The following is a 21,718-nucleotide window of genomic DNA, read 5'->3' as shown; positions in this document are numbered from 1 at the left end:
CAAATGTGTCCTTAGGCAGGGCAGCCTATTAGTATTAGTGCCAGGCTCCTAATCTGAGTCAGTGCCAATTGGTATCACGCTATGATCACAATGCCCTGACCTCATCGCTTATACTATACCAACAACTGGCAACCTCCCCCCATGTACAAGTAAATCCTTTAAAATGTGAGCACTTCCCTTTGGATTAATTCCAGTCCACACATTTCCCAACTAGCTATAAATAAAAGCCAAACGAAGCTACATCAACGCATATCCTACATAAAGGCACATGTAGGAAAGAGTAAAACATTGTCAAAACAGAGTGACCTTCCTGGCAATACGTATTTACCAGGCATGGCCCAGGTGAGAGGTAATTGGAACGAGCCCCCAGGGGGTTCCCTTCGCTGTAAACAAGTACCGGAAGTCAGCTTGGTTTGGCAGCGGTTCGAGGCCTTGTTGTTGTTGTTTTGCAATGGTCGCGTTTATTTGTACCACCTGTGTGTTGTTTACTACTATTCGGTCCAATGTCCAACTCTGTTTTTTTTTTTTTTACCTTTTTCTAATTTGCCTTTAAAAATTTATTCACATTTCACAAAAATTTGCAACCATCAAAAATTGGTACATTTTTTGGCACATTCACTTGTCATTAAAAAGCTACAAATCCTTGAGCAAATGAAAGTGAACACTATGTAGGCCACAAAAGTACCAACATTTTTTAGAACATAAAATCATTTATAATGGTTCATGTATACAAATGTAGCATATGTTGTTGGTTTCAACTATGAACTATATAATATATGTGATAGTGCAACTTCTCGAGATGACCCCTTATAACTAAGCAGCATGTGCACAACAAAGAGGAAAGAATGATCCGAAAGATGATCCCAAAGGCTAAGCGAGAGACCTGACCCTTCGTACAAGAGGATTGCCAAACAAATGAAGTAAACAGCACTAGATAAACAGCTCTTACATCCGACCACACATTGCTATGTTTACTGTGTAAAGACACCAGCATTCTTGAACAAGAAAATAGGTCCAAAGTCCAGCACTGTACACATCACTTTTTTCTAGCAAGAAAAAAAAACAGATGCTTCATGTCAAACTTTCCTCCCGCAGGTTTCTCACTCTTTTAGATTTTCTTGGAGATTTGTACTGTTGTTTTGTGTTCTATAGGGCTAGCTGCTATAATACAGGGAAAAGGGAGAATTCTATCTCTATATGAGGTGGCCTTTACCAAGGTGCATCTCTATCTACAGTGACTGAAATATAACCAGCAAACTCAAGGTTAGTCATATGTGATATTCTCTCACGAATTCCTTTGTCATCCTCAATTTAGGTGAAGCATGATAACTTTATCAAATGGCTTGTACGTTGTAGTGCAATATAGCTTTGATTTTTGCTTTCACCCCATCAGTCCTACTCTTCTGGATATGTGTGTTGGGTTCTTTTACACACAGAGGTTTAAGTTCTCTGGTTCACGCCGGAAGCTCCAAGTAAATGAATTAGAGAGATGAAATAATTCACACAATAACTTACACTGGACTCAAAGCAAAGCGTCGTTAAATATTGACGAGCTTGGTGTCACATTACGCACACGTCACATATGTCATTCTCGCTACTTCGAGCGAAGTGTCAACACGATAAAAAATTCATACGCAAGGAACTGACCTGGCCTGTTCAGCTGATGACATCATCAATTATGTAAGACATGGCGAATTAAAACGAGATAACGAAACAGGAACATTTTCATTACATAGTTTCCTGGGAAAATGGACTGTTATTCGATACTTCTGGTTCAAAAGGAGGGAGTCGTTCTAAGGTAAAAGAATCTGCCTTAACCCAAACTGTATCAACATTAATACAATTATATATGTAAGAGTTTCTTCCCATCATAATTTATGCATATTAATGTTAAAATATTCATACTAAGTATGACTCTTTACTAGCAAATATGAAGCCATTTGATCTTACTTAACGTCTGCTTGGAATGTTATATAACTGATTATATATGCTAATGAGCTCATTAATATGCAGCAGATGTAGTGAGCCAATAAGGGTACAAGAGGACAATTGAGAAGCTGCATGTTTATCAGAATGCTACAAATTAAAAATGTTAGGATGCGATTACTGATATGCAATGTTTTCTTTCTGCAAAAGAATGAACGTATAAAAATCTTCAGGATAGGAATATGAAAAAAGGGAAAATAGTACGGAAAAACAAACAAAAACTTGAGACTTTAATACACGGTAATCTTTACAAAGAGCTATCAGTATCAACAAAATTAACAAAAGACCCAAGAAAGGGACTGTAACTGGCGTGAAACCTCACAAACACGCATTAAAATAAACAAATCCTAAGAAAAATTCCAAACCAGCATATTTTCCTTCGCATAATACCTTCCACAAGCGCTGACCACACTACTGCGGGTCTCTCTATACTTTCTTTTGAAACCAAATCTCAGGCGGAGCCTGTAAAACGGGTGGGTGAAATCGCAGCAAAGACTTCAAAGGCCCGCCGTGGCGCGAAGTTGATGAAAGTCCCCGTCCCGCGACCGTCGTAAACAACCAGGAAAGGCCAGCTTGTTGGAGGCACGGTGGAGGTTATCCGTACCGTGATGGCTTCACCAGTTTCCCTTTACAACCGTGGCGAAACACGTTACTGCAAAACCCTGTGTCCTTCTTTCCCCTCAGAAAAACAAGACCGATTCACAATTGTTACAGTCTTGAAAAGGTCGACAGTGGAAAATTTCCCGATTGATACATTTCGCGGTGACAAATTTCCCGGGTGCAAAAGTTCAGCGTCGTGCATTTTGGCCGTAATTGGCCGATTTTTACGCTTTTTTGAGCAAAAATAAGCGCGGGCAGTGCCGTGAAAAACGCAATAAATCACGCTTGGACTACTGGACAAAGGAAGAGGAGTGGCCGGAATGGCGTTAGCCCCTCTACGGCCTGGCTAGTTGGCAGTCTTGGGGCCAACCAGGGTAGAAAGCGAATGCTCACTTCCGTCTACCTAAAAAACATCCAAGCTTTTCACAAAGATATCCACTAGTAGTTCCCATACGTAGAGATTATCACTTCTGACCCAGAAAGTCAAAAGACGTTTATGATGCCCCATGGTTTCATACCCATCGATTTGTTAAAATTTACGATGTCCTAACTCAAATATGGTTGTATCCGAGCTATAAATCTAATCCTAACTACTGTTTATCTCTCATTGCGTAGTACCATGATACAAAGCTACTCTTCAAAAAGTCCTCTGACTCAGAAGAAGTCACGATGTTGCAAGAGCATCATATACACTATAAGCAACATCACCAAACTTCAAAAAGAAAGAAAATGTTGATGAAACCAATGGATATAAAACGTTACTTCATCAGTTTTACCTTGAATAATGATGATTACAACCTATGATTTATTAGCATCAACGATGATTTTGGTACTTGCCCCCTAAAAAGCTTTGTATAATTTTACTCAACTTTCTATGTAAAACGTTAATAGTTTGTGTGTACGTATCTGGATTGAACAAATTGTGATAAGTTATAGTACAGATAGTATACAGGTAGATACCAGAGGATGATGTAATGCGATCCCATGCGCATTGCGCGAAAATTTGGCGCCAAATTTTAGTCCTCTTGTTGTCTGAGGAGGGAGGCCATCCGTAATCAGAGATCTGTTTTTTGTGTCACCGTGAATCGTCAACATCCACGGCCAATGGAGACAAACAGGTATGGTTTGGTCGGCTTTATATTTTTCCAAGTGTTTGAGGCTTTGTTTCTATGTAGCATTTACGTTGTTTTCGTTTTTTTGAGGTGCAGTTTTCTGTCATCTTTATTTGAGAAATGTCTAAAATGGCGTTATGCTTGTTGGATCGAATGCCCATATGGGGGTCCTAGAAACGTCTCGGAAATGATAAAAATCGCCTAAATTTACGCTTCAAACATGTTTCATCACCTTTCCATGTGTGTTTTCTTGTTTGTTCCAAAAGGACTTACGTACATCGTGTTGTTTTTCCCCATAAATGTTCCAAAATGTGCAGTAGATTTTTCCGTGTGAATTCCAATATGGCGGCCTGTTGTTTACCAATATTCACCGGCACGATGCAAAGAACTCGTACAAAATCATGAAAAATTTGATGTATTTTACGAATGACATTCATGTAGACACATTCTATGGTGTGTTTTCTTGCTACTGTAGGAAGGATTTGTTTGAAGGTCGTCGTTTCTGGCCTGAATTTTCTCGATTGTGAGAGATGTTTTCCTCCAGAAATGTCCAAAATGGCGTTATGCTTGTTGGATCGAGGGGCCATGGGGGTCCTCAGAAACGTCTCGGAAATGATAAAAATCGCCAAAACTTACGTTTCAAACATGTTTCATCACGTTTCCATGGATGTTTTCTTGTTTGTTCCAAAAGGACTTTCGTAAATCTTGTTGTTTTTTCCCCATAAATGTCCCAAAATGGGAAGTATATTTTTCTGTCTACATACCAATATGGCGGCCTGTTGTTTACCAATATTCACCGGCACGACGATGTAAAAAACTCGTACAAAATCATGAAAATTTGATGTATTTTACGAATGACATTCATGTAGACACATTCTATGGTGTGGTTTCTTGCTACTGTAGGAAGGATTTGTTTGAAGGTCGTCGTTTCTGGCCTGAATTTTCTCGATTGTGAGAGATGTTTTCCTCCAGAAATGTCCAAAATGGCGTTATGCTTGTTGGATCGAGGGGCCATGGGGGTCCTCAGAAACGTCTCGGAAATGATAAAAATCGCCAAAACTTACGTTTCAAACATGTTTCATCACGTTTCCATGGGTGTTTTCTTGTTTGTTCCAAAAGGACTTTCGTAAATCTTGTTGTTTTTTCCCCATAAATGTCCTAAAATGGGAAGTACATTTTACTGTCTACATTCCAATATGGCGGCCTGTTGTTTACTAATATTCACCGGCACGACGATGTAAAAAACTCAGAAACTCAAAAGGACTTACGTTAATGTTGTTGCTTTCCTCATAAACGTTTGTGTGAATTTCCAACAATCATATGCAGTTTGCTAGACTGCCCCAGCTACTTTAGTAAAATGAGTTTATTCAAGCTTGTCACGTCTTGCACAATCTGCCAAAAAAGTTTTATTTGTTGCGATACTTCAAAATATTATTGAAATAGTATTATTAAAAATTCATTTTCACACAAACATTTGCAAGAAATAACATAACCCTTCTCTAGTGATTCTCTAGATCTGTAATAGGGCAGTTGGGTTATTTGATTAGGATAGAGATACAGAGGTGGTAATGTGCGCATAATGTATTTCTGCTATGCTGTGCACAGGGATGAAGAGGATGGTGATGGTGGAACTCCAGGTTCTAAAAGACCTCGACTTGCAGTTCCGAGGTCATCCCCAGGTGTTGGCAGGGCTAGGAAGAGTTTGCCGTTTACATCACCAGTGAAAAGTCCTTCACAGAGGGTATGTCATTTTAAGATGACTGATATGATTTTAGCTGGTCTACTGCCTACTACTTATGGGTACTAAGTTGGGCTAAATTGTTCAAATACAGATGATTGATTGTTTTCATGCAATCGCAGTCAATTGACTTGTACATTATTGTTACGTGGTCCCTGTAGTAACAGCCTGGCACTGTTGACTTTCTTATGAATTGCAGGCAGCATACAATCTGATACAGAAGGCCAGGAAAATCCTCTCACCTCGCCAAACCAGATCCAAGTCGGTCAAGGTCACATCACCGAAGGACCTGCTGTCCAGAAGGACAAAGAAAATAGGATGGACCACCTCCGAGACACGAGCCCTCATCCAGTATGTGGGGATGCCCAGTGAGGACTGGAACCCAGACCGGTCAACATCTGACTGGCCACAGTTGTCTGCAGATCACACCTACTGGAAGGGTGCTGCAGAGTATGTCAAGAAGACATCTGGGGCAGACATCCTTAGATCAGGTAGTGTTTATCAACATTGTTTTGAGATGGATGTATATTTTTCCCAAATTGTACAAATTGAACTTAATTTCTGGGTTTTTGTCCACTGATCCAAGAAAATATGCATTTTTCAGGACACAAGCAACCATCAGATATGCTCTTGATTCTATTATGATAACAATTTATATGTTCCTAGTTAAAATTATTGTACTTGATTCAGTCTTTTAAATGTTAAAGCTTTAAGCAAACTTCGTGTCTTCTGTGGTGGCATTGGGACCAGCACAGGATGCTACTTAAGCAGTTCTTGTAACTTTCCTAACTTTTTTTTTCAGAAATCCAATATCCTACAAATGACACTAGTCTGCCTCTACCTGTTAACAAAAGTAATAATAAAACTTGATGTAGTTAATCATATACTGTACATATTATATGTACTGTATATACTGCTGCTAATAAGTGAGATATTTTCTGTAACATGGTGATCTGTTCTTCATATCAATAGCATGCATGATAAAAGTGTCATCAGTTTTAATTTTATTGTCATGTTTTTAGTTGTCTTTCATAGAAAAAGAATACCATGCCATAGCTCATGTTTCAGGGTTTTCTTTCTTTACAGCTACTTCTGTGCGCACAAAGGTTGTGAATCACCTCAGGCCATCCTATCCCAAGCTTTCGGGTGGGCGGTCTGCAGCTGAGAAGGCATTTGGTTTACACCTTGATAATTGCCTAACAAGCACTCCTCAGCACTATAACCCCCTTTCTTCCCCCTTGCCAACCATCCCATCCTCTCCCACTCTGGATCAGTCAGTCAGTATGTTGACAGGTCCATCTCAATCACCAACTGACTCTTCTAATCCAAGAACTTTATCTTTCTTGCCCTCCCCTGTGCAGCATCCCAACCCGCTAACACCTAATGATGTTCTCCAGGCTGACTTGTCTGTCTTGCCACCAGAGTCACGTGTCACCATCGCACTCCGCGCTCTACAGTCACTCTCAGTAACTCATCAGCAGTCTTTCTTGTCTGATCTTTTTGATTCGTGGTCTAACGATACAGCTAACATTCTTACTGATCATCTCTACTTTAAACTTGCTCTCTCCAAACAGATCACAACTTACCCAACTGACTTTGCATCCCTCTCTACCGATGCTATGATCAGACTGCAGACCATGGGAAAACCAAATTCTATGTACAAGTTTGCCCAGTGCATAGCAAGGAATAGGCCTGGGTCTCAGGAACCGTTGATGCCACTGACAAGGATGCCATTTGGTCTCATACAGTACCAAATCGACTTCTATACGTGCACTAATGTTCAGCAGGTATTTGAAGGTGGTATTATCACAAGCTTCACCTAAGCGGACCCTGTTGGGCTGCATCCATGCCCCGTTGGACATGAGGGATGTCTGTCTTACCCCTTAAGCAGCACCCCAGCTGCATCCATGCCCCGTTGGACATGAGGACTAACAGAAAGAAGCCCTGGTTTGGAGCTTACAAACCCACAGGAACAGTTTTCACTGACAGCATGTTGTACATGTTAAGCTGTCCCTGTTGGGACGGCATCCATGTCCCGTTGGACATGAGGGATGTCTATACGTCAACGTTGACACTGTTTGAACTTGCTACAGTCTGCAAGAAGTGAGGATTTAATGAAAAATAGACATTCATGATATACCATCTTTTGTGCAGATCAAGATGTCAGATGACTTCAGGCGGTTTCAGGACATGATGGAGATTGAACTTGGTCAACGGTTCAACCGACTGTTTAGAGGACCAGGGTGGAGTGGCTGTCCACGAGATGTGTGGAAAAATCCTCTGGAGGTTTGTGAACATATCTTCATTGTAAGCAATACAGTGAAAAAAGTAAAACTCCTTGTTTAAGATGTAGTAGTCTTGATATGTCACTTTAGATAGTAACCACATCGCTTAAACCCACTGTTCAAACCCTTTGTTTTCTCAGGCAAGGATGAATGTGGCCTGCGTGAGCCACAAAACTGTCCAGCACGATGTAGCCAAATCCGGTTCAACTGCCACCACGGACATACAAGTGAGTAAATTTTGAGACTGGTCAGAAAAAACAACTGGTAGTAGTAGTAGTTGATTAAAACGGGCAAACTCATTTTGCAATAAACAGATTTGACTGTGAAACTGGTGTTAACATGCAACAGGTTTCAGAAGTACCTTACAGTAGCAGCACTGAAAATTGGAGTTGTGGATGACTTTTCTGTTGGCAGTCTGCACTTAATTTCCACTACATGTACTTGTTACCAAAGTGCATTTAGATTTTTCTTTGCTTTATTTATCATAACTGAATATTCAAACAAGAGTGACATGGTTAAAATGCTCTCCAGTGTGCCTCATATTTCTTTCATTACAAAGCACACTTTTACATGATAGCATAATAATTGATGTATTTTACTTAAAATACATGTTTGTCTTCTGTTGATTTTACAGGAATCAGCTCTGAAGGACCTTAAGACGGCAAACCCCAAGGGGAGGTTCTGGATCAAATTAGACGGTACAGACTTGAAGCCAGCATTACAAGAGTCAACCAAGGGAAAATGGAATGGGGACCCAGAGATCAATTGCCAGGTTCAAGAGTTAAGGTCTGAGTATGACAGAAGAGTCAGTGTTGTTGCAAAGCTCTCAACCAATCAGAACAGATCCCTCTTTGAACAGCAGTTGACGAGCATAGTAGATGATTTGGACAAGGACAAAGAATGGCTGCAAGACTTTTTAACCAAGACCATCAATGTGTACAGGAAGAAGTCAGAAACGCCCAACACAAGTGAAGAAACTCTGAAAGGACTGAACTGGGAGATAGTAGAAATAAGTAACTTCATCCAGCAGTCACAACAACTGAAGGACATATATGAAGACCTGCTTCGACTCATCACTCCAGACAACCCTGACACCAGAACTGTAACAACAAGACACAAGACCCAAGAAGCCGACACAAGGAGATACTTGACTGGTCTCTTCAAGAAAAAGAGGCAGCCAGCTGCAACCCATGTCCTTGTTATCATGCTATCAGATGAGGAGAGGAAGCGAAAGCCATACGCTCTTCCAGTTCAGTTCATTCCCTACCACTCCCTACGTGACCAGTGGATCAGAGACCTGACGAGAAAACTGAAAGAGCGGATGGCCTTCCACGGATTAACTGTCGTTGGTATGTTAGCACACTTTTTGGTCGCAATCTTCATCTGTTGCCACATTTTGATACACTGTCTGTAGTGAAAAGTTGAGCAGTCTTATAAGGTATTGTGCCTAACATCATTTGAATCAAAATACACAACTTAAAGCCAGGAGGATTCATCATAGACATCTTGCTCCTTACAGAAGAAACATAGATAGATACGTTATCGTATGATAGCATGCAGGCATAGTATAGATCGATAAATGTTCCCACTTTCTGATGTCCTCATTGATTCTTAAGTCTTGTTCTGGAACCATCTGGAAACGAGCAGTCGCCTGTCACTAGTAAAGAAATTAAACAAAATCCATTTCAAAACATTCTAGTCCGTGGATTGCTCCCAACGCTGTCACCGTTAAAAAATGGCCTTTGAATTGTGTACGTTAAAAAATCTCACAATGCGATGAGGATAATTCGAAGTCTAGCATTGAAAAAAGAACTAAACTTTAGTAAGAAGTACTAGCGTTGATTAGTTTTGTCAGTTCATTGTAGTGACGCTGAAGAAGAGTGTTGGATGTCACTCGAAACGTTCGGAAATATACCTCCGAATTTTATCCAGTTGAATGGGTTTTTTTAATATATTGTTTACCTGGATGTCTAACCTTCATAAACGTATCATCAAATTTGCAAGAATGTCTATTAAGAGTAACAATTCAAGGTTTCTTCGATTCAACTTTCAAGTTTCTTTGAGTTTGACGCTTTTGGTCCAGGATGCACTTCTGAAGCGCTTCTCTAATCAACCATTTCTCTTAAAATCGACTTTCAAGTATAGAATTACATCTAGAAGGACAGTGTTTCTATTAAATTGAGCGCAAAAAGAGCCGTGATAAGTCTTGAAAAAATCCTCTCCCGATCCCACTTCAAAAAGAACTGCTTCCATTTTCCATCTCCCACTCCGGCCCGCTTTTTCCAGATGACGAGAAATGCGAGCTATGCGGTGGCACATGATCACATGGAAACCCCTCCGCCGGCCTCCACCGTTCTCCTCCGGCTCCTCGCAACCCCCTTCCGGGATCCGGGACACCACAGCACCTTTTTTAAAGGGGGTCAGGAATTCATCCAGCACAAACAGCCCAAACCGGTCCTTCTGGATATATGCTAATCAGACGGTGTAAGTAATGGAGGATAAAAAATAAAGCGAAGTCTTCAGTACACGGAGCGTATGTTATGGTAACCTGAGCGGGGCCATGCGAATACAGTATGTTTCGGATGACATATTCTTACTTCCCGGAACGCATACAACATCAGGTAATATGGCAGCTACAGCAAATGAGTCTCTGCCCTGGGGCAGAAGAAGGTTTTTCATAGGAAACGAAATAGTACAAAGGAAAGAAATAAGGAAGAAAACTTTACGAAGCGTTTGTCGAGTGCGATGTAAAGATATGAGTAATATCGATTTATGACTAGATTCCACAACGTTGCTACCAGTTCGCAATATTCCAATGTGAAAACTGACGACTCTGTTGTTCGTATGCAAGTACGTTGCATTCTTGTTTCTCTTCTGTTGCCCCTACAATGCATGTCTTTCGTCAGTACCGAGGTGTACTTGGAAATAATACAAGGACCCTGTGGCTATGCGTTGCTGCCAGTTCGCCATACTTCAATTTAAAAACTGACGACTCTGTTGTTCGTATTGCAAAGACGTTACATTCTTGTTTCTGTTCTACCCCGTTGTGATAGGCCCCTACAATGCATGTCACCGAGGTGTACTTGGAAATAATACTAGGACCCTCTTAAATCACAGCCTTCAATTTTGGGGAGACTGCAAATCCTCATAAGTACGGTAGAACAACATCGTGAAAGCCTCAGGCATCTATAGGGCCCGACCTCAATCAGTTGCGTCGTGTTGAACAGGGCTATATATTATACTTGGCACTTACTAGTAAAACAATGTCAACACTACCACTGTGCCCTACAAATTGTCATTATGGCTTCAATCCAACTTATATGCCGAAGTAATGGTCTAAGATCCACAGTCTCTTCACTTAGAAAACTTTCTGTAATATGCTTGCCGTTCATTTATCTATCTATCTATCTCCCTAACCATCTATCTATGTCTATAACAAAGTTATTTATATATATGTACATAGGCAGACTCTCCTAACCGCTGATAACTTCTGCTATTAACAGTGTACATTTATCATTCCTATTATTGAACTATAACAGCCCGCCGAAAAAATTGTGAAATTGTATTTCCTTATTTCATACCTAAGCTGCAACGGTAACTAAGGTGCTTGTCGCAGTATACGTGAAATAATTTGGCTGTTCTTGACCCAAGGCACCGAAGGCTAACAAGGCAGATTGGCGACGTGGTTGTTGCGATGAACGCCATACGCAAAGGCCAAGGTAGGCCACTTTCCGCCACTATATGCATGGAGGTTATGGAATGGTTAATGAAGGGAATCTACGGAAAGATGGACCTTTGCGTCATATCTGGACAATGTTGCATCATCTTAGGGAGTCATCACAGCCGTGACAAAGCAGTATCTTTGGCTTGTACAGAACTCTGGTACCGTTGCCGAAACAATCTATTTTTGTGCAATTCCAAGCTTTAATACAATATTTAACAGTACTCTTCCATATGTGCCCCCTTCCTATTCAGTGTTGGCGTGGTGTAATACCAATGGTAGTTTGTGTAGATACATGATAGCACAGGCAATGATTTGCACTGTACTGTACTCATTATTGGCATGAATTATACAATATCGCTCACTAGGTCCGTACAACGAGATTCACCTGAATACCAAAGGCTTTAGGCGCTATATCAGATAACCCTTTGGCATGAGCCACTCGGGTTATATATAGCCATTGTATTGACTTTCACATTGGCACTTTTCCAACCAACAGAGCAATCGGTAAGGACCAGTGAAGCTACAAGATAGATGAACATTGCCTGGTAACAGAGCAAAACGCCAATTCTCACTTACCTCAAGTCTTCTGGATGTCCTCCAGCGAACTTCACCTGAAACTTACCTTGCTGCTTGAAGGGTAAAGTGCCTGGTCGCAAGCGGAGTGCGGCAACGGGCCAAAACTAAGAATCGAAATCCCTCAAAGGGATCATACCTACGTGTATCAGGTATTTGATTTCAAATTTGCTCTACGCAGCTCAAAATTGATTTCTTTGGATAAGAAAAATAGCACAGTCCTGCAGATCTTATTGATTTAGAAATATGCCAATTTTGAAATCCTGGTAGCATGTCATTGTGAAGATACCGACAAGACTACCTAGTGAATAGAATGTGTGTCTGCAGACATTTTAAAAAAAAATGTTATTTTCCACAACAGCTGATTGAAAAACAGGATAGGTTTTTCTATCGCAAACCTGTAATGATTCTATCAAGAATATACTGTTACGTGTTATCCATTCTCTTGTTTCATCATACATATCTTCATCTTTTCTGGTCCTTCAGATCTACAGTGAGAACATACTCGGCAAGTTTGTACGTGCCAGTGCTCTAAGAGACCACACGCGGCTACTGGCTTAGCTTACAGGACCCCTTTAGTACTCTGGGAGCCGTGTAACGTGCCTGGGACAACGTGTTATGGACGTGAGCACGCCATTGGCAACGGCTGCGCTGAAAACTAGGTCGGGCAACTGAGGACACACACGCCAGCGAATAACGAAGTAGGTCAGGGACAACACGCAACAGCAGCGCGAGGAAACACGTGCGCAGAGGGAGGATGACTGGCTATATGCGTCTGGGAACAAAACATCCTTACCTGTTTTGATGTATGTCACGTGCAGCACGTTTTCTGCTGCACAAGCAATGTGAAGTCATGAAAACCAACGGCACACAAACGTTTCTGCACATATTTCGATATGCACATACCATTATGTCCTAGATATAGGTTACTAGATACTAGATATGCTGTCCCTATATATGTAACTTCGTAACACGTGTACTACAGATTGCTAGATAGGTTCTCAGTGATGCTTTGTCACCGTACCTTCGAATTCGCAACATTATCAAATCCTTCAATCAACATTCGTAACAGTTAAAATCCAGCTTGCAACATACCACTAGTACACTGTGAGATCCTTTTCAAATGAAAGCTACGAGTACATCAAATTGATATTGATACTGTAGCCTTGCTTTTGTTGATTCCACGTTCAGATACATGGAAAGATCCCACCACCAATAGAAGGGAAAAGTGGGCACACTCTCCCTTTTTCTCAAACGTTTGTACCATTCTTACCTGCCACTTGCACGAGTGCATCTTTACTGCGTATGGCCCCGGCAGGGCTCTTCACCAGGCACCAATACGTCCCCTCATCCCCACCCCTAGGTCTATGAGGTCTGAATGAAAGTATTTTAAGAGTCCCATTCGTGTGGAGGAGGTAGCGACGAGTGTCGTTGACGATGGCATCACCGAGGTCTTCCAAGGGGCGTGCCAGGGGCCGTCGGTGCCACGTAACGTTGACGGTCCCCACGTCCCCGTCGGCCCGACAGTCCAGCCACACGGTCTGGTTCTTCTTGGCTATGACATCCTGAGGTTCCGTCAAGAAACCGAGATGCGAACAGAACACAGCTGTACGGGACGGAAGGAAGGACGAGACAATGTCGATGTTAGGACATTACAATCCAATCTTGTCAATTCTGATCTTATTCGGTTGATCAATATTAAGTTTAAGACACATGTCATAACAATTTGCTGTTCTTTACATGACATGACGACATAGTTAGACATTTTACTTTGCTGCATATGTTAATAATGCAAATACTGTATGTTATTAATCAAGTCAAAATAACATCGAAAGATATTAACATCTTCTGTATATCATTCCATTAACTTTTCTAGATCTCTGGAGGCGGCGGAGGCAGTGGTGGTGGTGGTGGAGGAGGTTTTGCGTTGGTGGGTTTCTCACAGTTTGCCGAGATGAGATTTCCAGGTGAAAGGTTCGCGGTTCGAGGCCGCGAAACTCGCTGGTGCGCATGCAAAACGTTACCTTTACGCAATCTTTACGCCTAATGCCGCTACGTAGGCGGATTTCTCAGTTTGCCGAGATGAGATTTCCAGGTGAAAAGTTCGCGGTTCGAGGCCGCGTTACACGCCGATGCGCACGTAAAACGCTACCTTTAACTGACAGCATTACATAAAGAATGACGCAGTTCAAAAAACACGCCTGACGTTTTTTGTAACGTGCCGCTAAGCTTGAGCGACAGAACAATCGCGACCATTAAGCGTTAAACGCGCAGAGGGGCAACTAACAGAAACAGCAGGATTAGTGCCTACCTATAAAACATGTGAGCAGGTTTGAAAGTAAAATACAACGTATAAAATACGACGACTGCAATGTTTGCATCTTTTCAAGCTGAATAAAGATCACAAAGTATGGTGCAAACATTTAAGGTCGCATTCCATACAAATGAGGTAAGAATAGCGAAAACGTTATCATATTATAGGTTCGTTGAACAAAGCGTGGGATCTTTGCTTACTGTATTCAGGGATGACATATCAATCTCCTGTCTTCTATAATTACATAAAACATGGCGATTACCAGATGGCCATGAACTGAGATGGCCCTGTGACTGACATGTGCCTGACCTGTGACAGGCACGTGACAGCTGTTCCATCTCTAGCTCGACCTTGAAAGCCTTTCGCGTTTGGTGAACAGGAAAGGGAGGTTATCACAAATGACAAGCGTTATCAATGGCTATCAGGTGGCCTTGGCCTTGGCAGGGCACTCCATGTAGTAATAGCGGAAGCACCTGTCCTCGCTCTTAGGCAAATTACGTCATTTTTCCAAGGTAGCCTGTTGATAAGGTTGCTTTGAACAGAGATGTGCCACTGATACCGTCCGACTCTGCATTTAACAGCGATGAGATATGTCAAGTATGAAAAGATAACAGTGTCGCTGTGGGAAGTGGAAACGAAACGCTCAACAGGGATATTAAAGATAAAAGCTTATCATGGAATGCATGTAGATAATATATCACCGCGGCGTGCATTGTTGAACGCTGTTGACAAACGCAGGAAAGCAGCAGAATGGTAAAATCATACTTTAAAAAATGTATTTTCGATGAATGTGTGGCCTTGCTCGATCATCATCTAAAATCCACGAAGAACTTTGATAGAGCACTCAAAGAGGAAACGACCGGGCTGGACCCTACATAGCTTATTCACAACCACACGCATCCATTCCATGTCCATACGCACAAAGTACCCAGGGGCTGTTGTACTTGTAGGGAGTTGAAGTGTGTGTATCTTGTAATGTACTAATTAAACACCAATATGCCAATACTCAGCTACATGGGATGCAAAGACGAAGTTTCTTACACTAATCAGTAGCAGACAATTGCGAAAAGAACAGTACAGCTAGTCAACTCTCTTTAATAAATAACTTTCAAAAACATAACAGTGCGTGTTCCTACATTGATACATTTCAGTCCATAAACTCATATTTTTATAACATAAGTTATCAAAACTTAATAATCATTTCTTTGTTACACGCCACACGTCTGTGAATGGCATGGGGAGTGACTAAGCAACAGAAAAACATCATAACAAGGTTCCACCCCTGTCCATTTTGAGATAGAACACACCCCTTCCCAAACACCCCAGCACCGCCATCTTGAAGATTGATAAGCTGCCGATGACGTCATCAACTGTGAGACGATCTGTGTTCCAGAAGTTGCCCACAGTACTGTCTCGGGTCGTCCAAACATCTTCAAATACCCCAGGTATGCAAAGACTTCTGTCTTCTTCCTGTTAGAACGAGAGTAAGAGGATTGGTGAGTACATAATACACATATGCCACACATACGCTGCGTGAATACTATTCTACAGTCTACACCAATGCTACAAAACCTCAGGGACTCTATTAGAAGCTGCTGTTAGGAATTAGACTTGATGTACAGAATGCAGACCGACCGTTACATCAACGCTCGTTTCAACTCGAGCAGCTGCCCCCTCACAAATTCTAAAAGCTTGGGGTCAGCTAAATACGTCATCCGTCTATTACGCAACACCTTCGAAGCTGCCCCTCTCTGAGTCTCTCTCTCTTTCTGATGCATGGGACGTGCCCCGATATGCAAATGCTACACAAACAGACCTGCGCACACCCGCAACACAGATGCAGGAGCTTGAAAGAAATACAGCATTACCTACCACCCCCCAGTGGGCCCTGGGCGTAGTAATGAACTTTTAATTAAGACCTGAAAAGTTTCACGTCTTTGTACAGACTACTTCCCGCTAAGAACATCTGTAGGACCTTGATGGCAGTCCAAACTCAAGTGTGTTGAGTTTCTAACAGATGAAACAAATAAACGTCACCCCTCCCCCTCCAAGTCTTTTCAGAATTGAGTAGAGTAAGAGCAGATCTTTTCAGCCAGATAGGAAAGTCTCTTCCAGTTGAGGCCGCTCATACAATTTCTGGACTGTCATTCCAGTCGTTTGTGAACAATCCAGGCCTTGTAGTTGTATACAACTGGGTACGTTTGTCAAGTACTGTATTCAGGCTGCGGTCTTCTTTATGACTACATCACTCAGCTGCTTGAGGCGTAAAAATAGGAGCTGCTTACCACCAATGCATCTCAGAAGGATGATGTCGTGGTTTGAATTGGTAGAACCTAAAGGAAATCTTTATCGACCAGTGACAATGGCTGGAAGACATGGCAGGTCAAGACTTGCCTGGCCCAAAGCGGTGTTGAGTTTTCGAACACGACTGGATACCACGCAAGGTCAAGACATGTAGTGATGCGCTAACGACAAGGGCATTCTCAAGCCTTAGGGTCCCAAACATCGATGCTCTCTTAGTATATAAGATACCACATAGGTTTTCCCCAAATAGCAATAATAATCGTTCAAGTTTTCCATCTAGTTGAAGTAGTAGAACAAATTGTGACGTCGATGGCCTAGTGCATCTACGGCCTGAAAAAAAGGCTACGATACCTTTAATTTATCAGCAAAATAACCTTCTCAGTTGTGTTCTTAGAAAGCTTGGTTTAAGTGGTTACATAACAACTTGTTTGTGAAAGAAAACAACCTGGCACAATCACGCGAAGAGCGCATAAATCTTTCGTCACTCACTGCACTGTAGTACACTGTAGTGCCTCTTTTACAACCTGACAGCATACTGGGTCAAGTTGACCAAGTTTTGCTTAGTTTACGCTCCGACTCCACACGACAAGTTCATTCATACTTAAGCAGCATTTGGCACGTAACCAAACTTGCCGTGGACGTGCCAAGGACTATAGAAATTCCTCCATCATCATTCTTTGTGACTACGGATTAAGTCTGGCCTAGTGGAGACCCAGCAAACTCAACATTACATAAAACGTGGCTAATATGGAAGGAATTGAAAGATGGTGTACTGTAAACCAATGTTGCCTAAGCATTGTGAAGCATATAACAATAACAACATGATTTCCTCTGTAGTTTGTTTTTACGATGTTTAGTCTGCAAATTACTGCTGGTAAAACGGTAAAAAGGGTTGTTCTTCTTTCACCTCGACTAGCCTTAAAATATCCTGACGAATATACTACACGTGAAAAATCAAACTATACGACGACCACACGATTTTAAATTACACAATTTTCCGTCTATGGACAAAATTGTTAAAGCCTTGTGGAAAAATGGATTGAGGGCTTGGCTATTAATAAGTTTTATTGCAAATTCATGCCCGTAGGCTAATTGCATGTTGACAGTAGTGTCGAAGTACAAAAGTAATATTACAAGTTCGTCGTACGTTGTATCCACTGCAGACAGTTCCGCAAGTGTCGTAAGATCGGGAACGGTCCCCGTAACGGCAGTTCGGCCTTGCTCTTTCATGGTGCACTCACTTCATGCGTGCACTGGCGCGCCTTGGCCTGGGCCCAACATCGTTAATGTGTGCCGCGCATATTGAACAATCAGAAATATTTCCGTACCCCTGCCGGGGCGTGTAAGGTCAATCTCTTTGTTGTAGTCGAGTTCATTGGCACACTTTCCTACCGCGTGGGGATTTCCCCGTCACAGGGTGGAGCTGTTGTTGCTCTTTGCCAAGAAAAAGGTAGACTCTGAGTCAAAATTGGAGACGATGTCCCTGCTAACAGTAACACATCTGGTGGAACGCTGGTCATATTTGTCAAAGCGAGACATGTTTTCAAAAGCTATCGCAAACGTGCAAATATTCCCACCGTCTTTGACCCATTCTACATACTCAAGCCTACCATACAAAGACTTTTCAAAGTACGCCTTGACTTGACGCATATCTTGTGAGTAGTGACTAATAACTGACATATACAATACAGTTGTAACAAATACTAGTAACCGGCATGTGTTACTTTCTCTCCGTGTAACGAAATTGTACATCACTATTATTAGGCAGCGTTAAAATGCCCAATAAATGAGCAATATAAAACAAACAACAGGACTTTTCATATCCAATGTGTTGCAGCGTAACACAGACCGTGCCAGCCGATGGTCTTAAATTCAAAACAAAGCCCTGAGCGGGTTTTATCACACAAAATTATCCTGCCTTCACCGAACTTCATTCCGTTACTTTTTATATGGTCTCAATAACGGGTTGTTTTACTGTTACTGGCAGCGGCTCCTATATCCTGGCTAAATATGCGTAGCTCATAAAAAAAGTTGTTTCCCCTCTCGATATCGTAAAAACACCAATAACTGTCCCTAAAACACATCAACCGCAATAAAAAAGCTTTCATTACAACTTTAGATCGCAAAACCCCGTGGTTGAATTGCCTTGTTGCAGGGTCACGGGCTCACGTCATTGCCATCTCTCCATATAACATTCCTCGCTATAAAACAAGCTTTAGTGCGCACACCTCGCTCTCTGTTGTGAGTGACCTGAACCATCAACAAACGAGGTGAAGCCATTCTCTTCCGCCGCTGCGTACATGTATTACTCTGCCAGGGATGCAGTACCCACTAGAGATAAGGGAGATGAAGTATTCATGGCGACGTTGGGGCGCCATAGGGGCGTATATTCTCGCGCGGCGCATGTACTCGCGCATCAAAGAACAACGGCATGCATTTCTATTATTGACATTGCACTGACATGTTAAATGTTGGTATCATAAATCGTAATATCAAATACAAAAATTATACCATGATCTTGACAACATTTTTCAGGTTAATTTCTAGCCTTAGTGATTTCTGTTACTGTTAGTCTCTACATTTGCGTGCAGGAGAAATAATAGAACCTGGCCACCTGTGTCAGTGTGTGACTCTAGGCTGGCGAAGAGCCCACCCTGGTAGCGACTAGATGTGTAGCTTTGTTCTCCCCTCTAATATGTATCTAACCCATCACACGTTTCTGGTACAGTTAGAGACTTGATTTCTAGCTTCTCATCCCCCTAGCTTTTTGTCAGGTCCATCTTACGTCTCTGGAAGACGTACAGACTAGCTTTGAAGCTTCATTATTCCATGTAGTTCTTTGTTCATCCATCAAATATCTCTGGTAGAGCCTGGAAAACCTGCATTTCTACCCTCTCTCTTCCCTCTACCATCACTTATCTCTAGTAGAGGTAGAGACTAGATCTTTAGCTTCATTCTTCCCTCTAGTTATCGCCATGAAAAATGGAGATATAGTTTTGGGTGTGTCTGTGTGTGTTTCCGGACTACTATAGTCAGCATAACTCAAGAACCCCCTGATGGATTACTATGATATTTCGTATGCGGGCAGATGTTGGGAAGCCGAAATTCAAGGTCGATTTTGGGCCCCTCGTATGTGACCTTGGTACTGCAGCAGAACTTCCGTTTTTGTATCTTTTGACCTGGACATGCTGTGGTCTTGATTTTTTGGTGGCAGATAGCTTTTGATGTTATTAAGAAGTGGTTTAGATTTGGGCCCCTAGCAGCTTGCTCTGGGACTGCAGGTAGTCTCTACCAGACTAACTACGCCAGGGTTTCACTTGCTCCGTAAACGGGCGAAATGTGATCTTCACTGCGGACTGACTCTACTGGCTAATTATTCCTATTTCTGCCGAATTCTACGATTCATACGCCCGTAAGAGGGCCTGGTGGAGGCTAGACTGCAGGGGCGTTGTTGTGAAAGAAAATGTTCTAATGAGAATAACTGAACGAAGGAAAGCTGGATTTTAATGATATTTAATCTGTAGGTAGCCTAGACAGAGATGTACATAATGAAGTGTACATTATGCTGATAAGGACTTGATTTGCATAACTAATTAGGAAAATAAATATTTTCAGTGTTTTCGATTATAAGACTCAAACACATGTAACATATTTAATTTATGGCGAGTGGAGGATCAACAAATACCAATCATGTAAATAAATTCCTAATCTGCATAATTGATACAAAAGGGCAACAATTCGTCTAAGTGGAAAATAATAGGACTGTCGATGTGTAAGTTAGTAAAATGTGTTCATGACCAAGCATATATTAGGTAAATATGTAAGTTATTTGAATAATCACAATAGTTCTTTGTGTCACTGTTATGTTCACACGACTCAGCCTCATCATAGCTATGAATGAGACTGACCCCAATAAACGCCTCCTGTCTCTGGTCGTGGACGGAGATGAGAACTTCAGACAACAATTCCTAGCTGAGTGATAGCGACACACATCTGACCCGGGTAGATCTAGGCGGGCCTGCCAGGGCCGGTACAGGAATGTGCGAGAAACTTGATCGCAATGTTTTCGCGGCTCCCCAAACCGTTTGGTGTCGCAGATGAAGTGCCGCTGAACGCCCTTGGCCTTGGGTACGTGTGGTTGTTAAACTTGGTACTTCAAGTATTCATCACCCAGACTAGCACGGGTGAACACTCTGACAAATAGGAGCTTAACGACGAGGTCTGGAGCAACAAATATCATTCTTAACTGCCATGCATTTCAAGCAATGTACCAGTAAAAACGTTCCCCTCAAAATATCCTCTTCCACGTGAACCAAGGACCGTAAAACCAATGCTTCCAGGTCAAACAAGCAGAGGTGTGAAACGTGCGAAATTATCCTACCTAGAAGGCCGTTTTTACGTGTATCACGTCCAGGTATCAGGAATTGTGATATTCGTCGTTTTGGCCTCGGCGTTCTAACCTAACACTTTTCCCTCTTTGATCTGTTGAAACATATCTATCTACTCTCAGCCGGATCCCTGGCAACATGTGGCAACTGCAACGGTGAAGAAAAGAAAAACAAAATTCGATCCTCGTGCGATACCCACCCACGGCTTCCCTTCGGCCTTACGATCATCACATATTCCAAGAACCTCCTCGACAGCCTCGAAAATTTCTCAGAAACCAACCTAAGCCCACGAAGAGGAAGAAACCTCGTACTTATGAAGAGTCCAAGGAACAATAGATGCCACCAGTTACGACAAGCAAGTCATATCAGTAACACAATATTTTTTTTTCTTCTTGTTACGCGCCAACTTCAATGAGTTGATGGCTGCGACAGCTTTGATGCTACAGGGTGCATCTTGGATGACAATAGCAATATAGCCTGTTTCTTCTAAGAACGTCTTTGCACCAAAAATGAAGGATTGGGACCAGATTGCTAAATAGATTCTGTACAAGGACCACCAATAAGACGAATCAGTCATAGTCATTACGAGTCTGACTTAAACTAAGCACTTTGCGTTTCTGTTATTGTCCTCAAGTTGAAAATTGATGGTGAAACCTCGCCATCCGATACATCATGTCATCTCAGGACAAGATGG

General features: G+C 41.9%; 2 protein-coding genes and 2 long non-coding RNA genes across 5 annotated transcripts in view; 2 read left to right on the top strand and 2 right to left on the bottom strand.

Moving 5' to 3' along the window:
* Positions 1-12,917, top strand: part of LOC136425633 (uncharacterized) — a 39,622-nt gene extending 26,705 nt beyond the window's left edge. Inside the window, exons 3-6 of the long non-coding RNA XR_010754094.1 lie at positions 1,153-1,263; positions 11,373-11,440; positions 11,942-12,170; positions 12,505-12,917. This is a non-coding gene — a long non-coding RNA (uncharacterized lncRNA). The remainder of the gene's footprint in view (positions 1-1,152; positions 1,264-11,372; positions 11,441-11,941; positions 12,171-12,504) is intronic.
* LOC136425632 (protogenin-like) overlaps positions 1-21,718 on the bottom strand; it is a 93,685-nt gene that overhangs the window by 51,823 nt on the left and 20,144 nt on the right. For both annotated transcript variants that reach the window (XM_066414559.1, XM_066414560.1), the window contains exon 2: positions 13,292-13,624. In XM_066414559.1, the coding sequence (XP_066270656.1) occupies positions 13,292-13,624 (333 nt within the window). The remainder of the gene's footprint in view (positions 1-13,291; positions 13,625-21,718) is intronic.
* Positions 3,544-10,042, top strand: LOC136425807 (uncharacterized). Its single transcript, XM_066414750.1, has 8 exons — positions 3,544-3,704; positions 5,304-5,439; positions 5,636-5,927; positions 6,523-7,223; positions 7,591-7,722; positions 7,862-7,948; positions 8,356-9,070; positions 10,008-10,042. Exons 1-8 carry the CDS (start codon positions 3,691-3,693, stop codon positions 10,040-10,042), a joined length of 2,112 nt encoding a protein of 703 aa, XP_066270847.1. The 5' UTR covers positions 3,544-3,690.
* On the bottom strand, positions 15,348-17,814 carry LOC136425634 (uncharacterized). The gene is made up of 2 exons (XR_010754095.1): positions 15,968-17,814; positions 15,348-15,802 (listed from the first exon to the last, which is right to left on the bottom strand). It is a non-coding gene; the product is annotated as an uncharacterized lncRNA (long non-coding RNA).

The sequence above is a fragment of the Branchiostoma lanceolatum genome, chromosome 19, assembly GCF_035083965.1.
Source record: "Branchiostoma lanceolatum isolate klBraLanc5 chromosome 19, klBraLanc5.hap2, whole genome shotgun sequence".
Classification (NCBI taxonomy): domain Eukaryota; kingdom Metazoa; phylum Chordata; class Leptocardii; order Amphioxiformes; family Branchiostomatidae; genus Branchiostoma; species Branchiostoma lanceolatum.
Note: the sequence above shows the minus strand (reverse complement) of the source record. Positions and strands in the feature narration are given on the sequence as shown.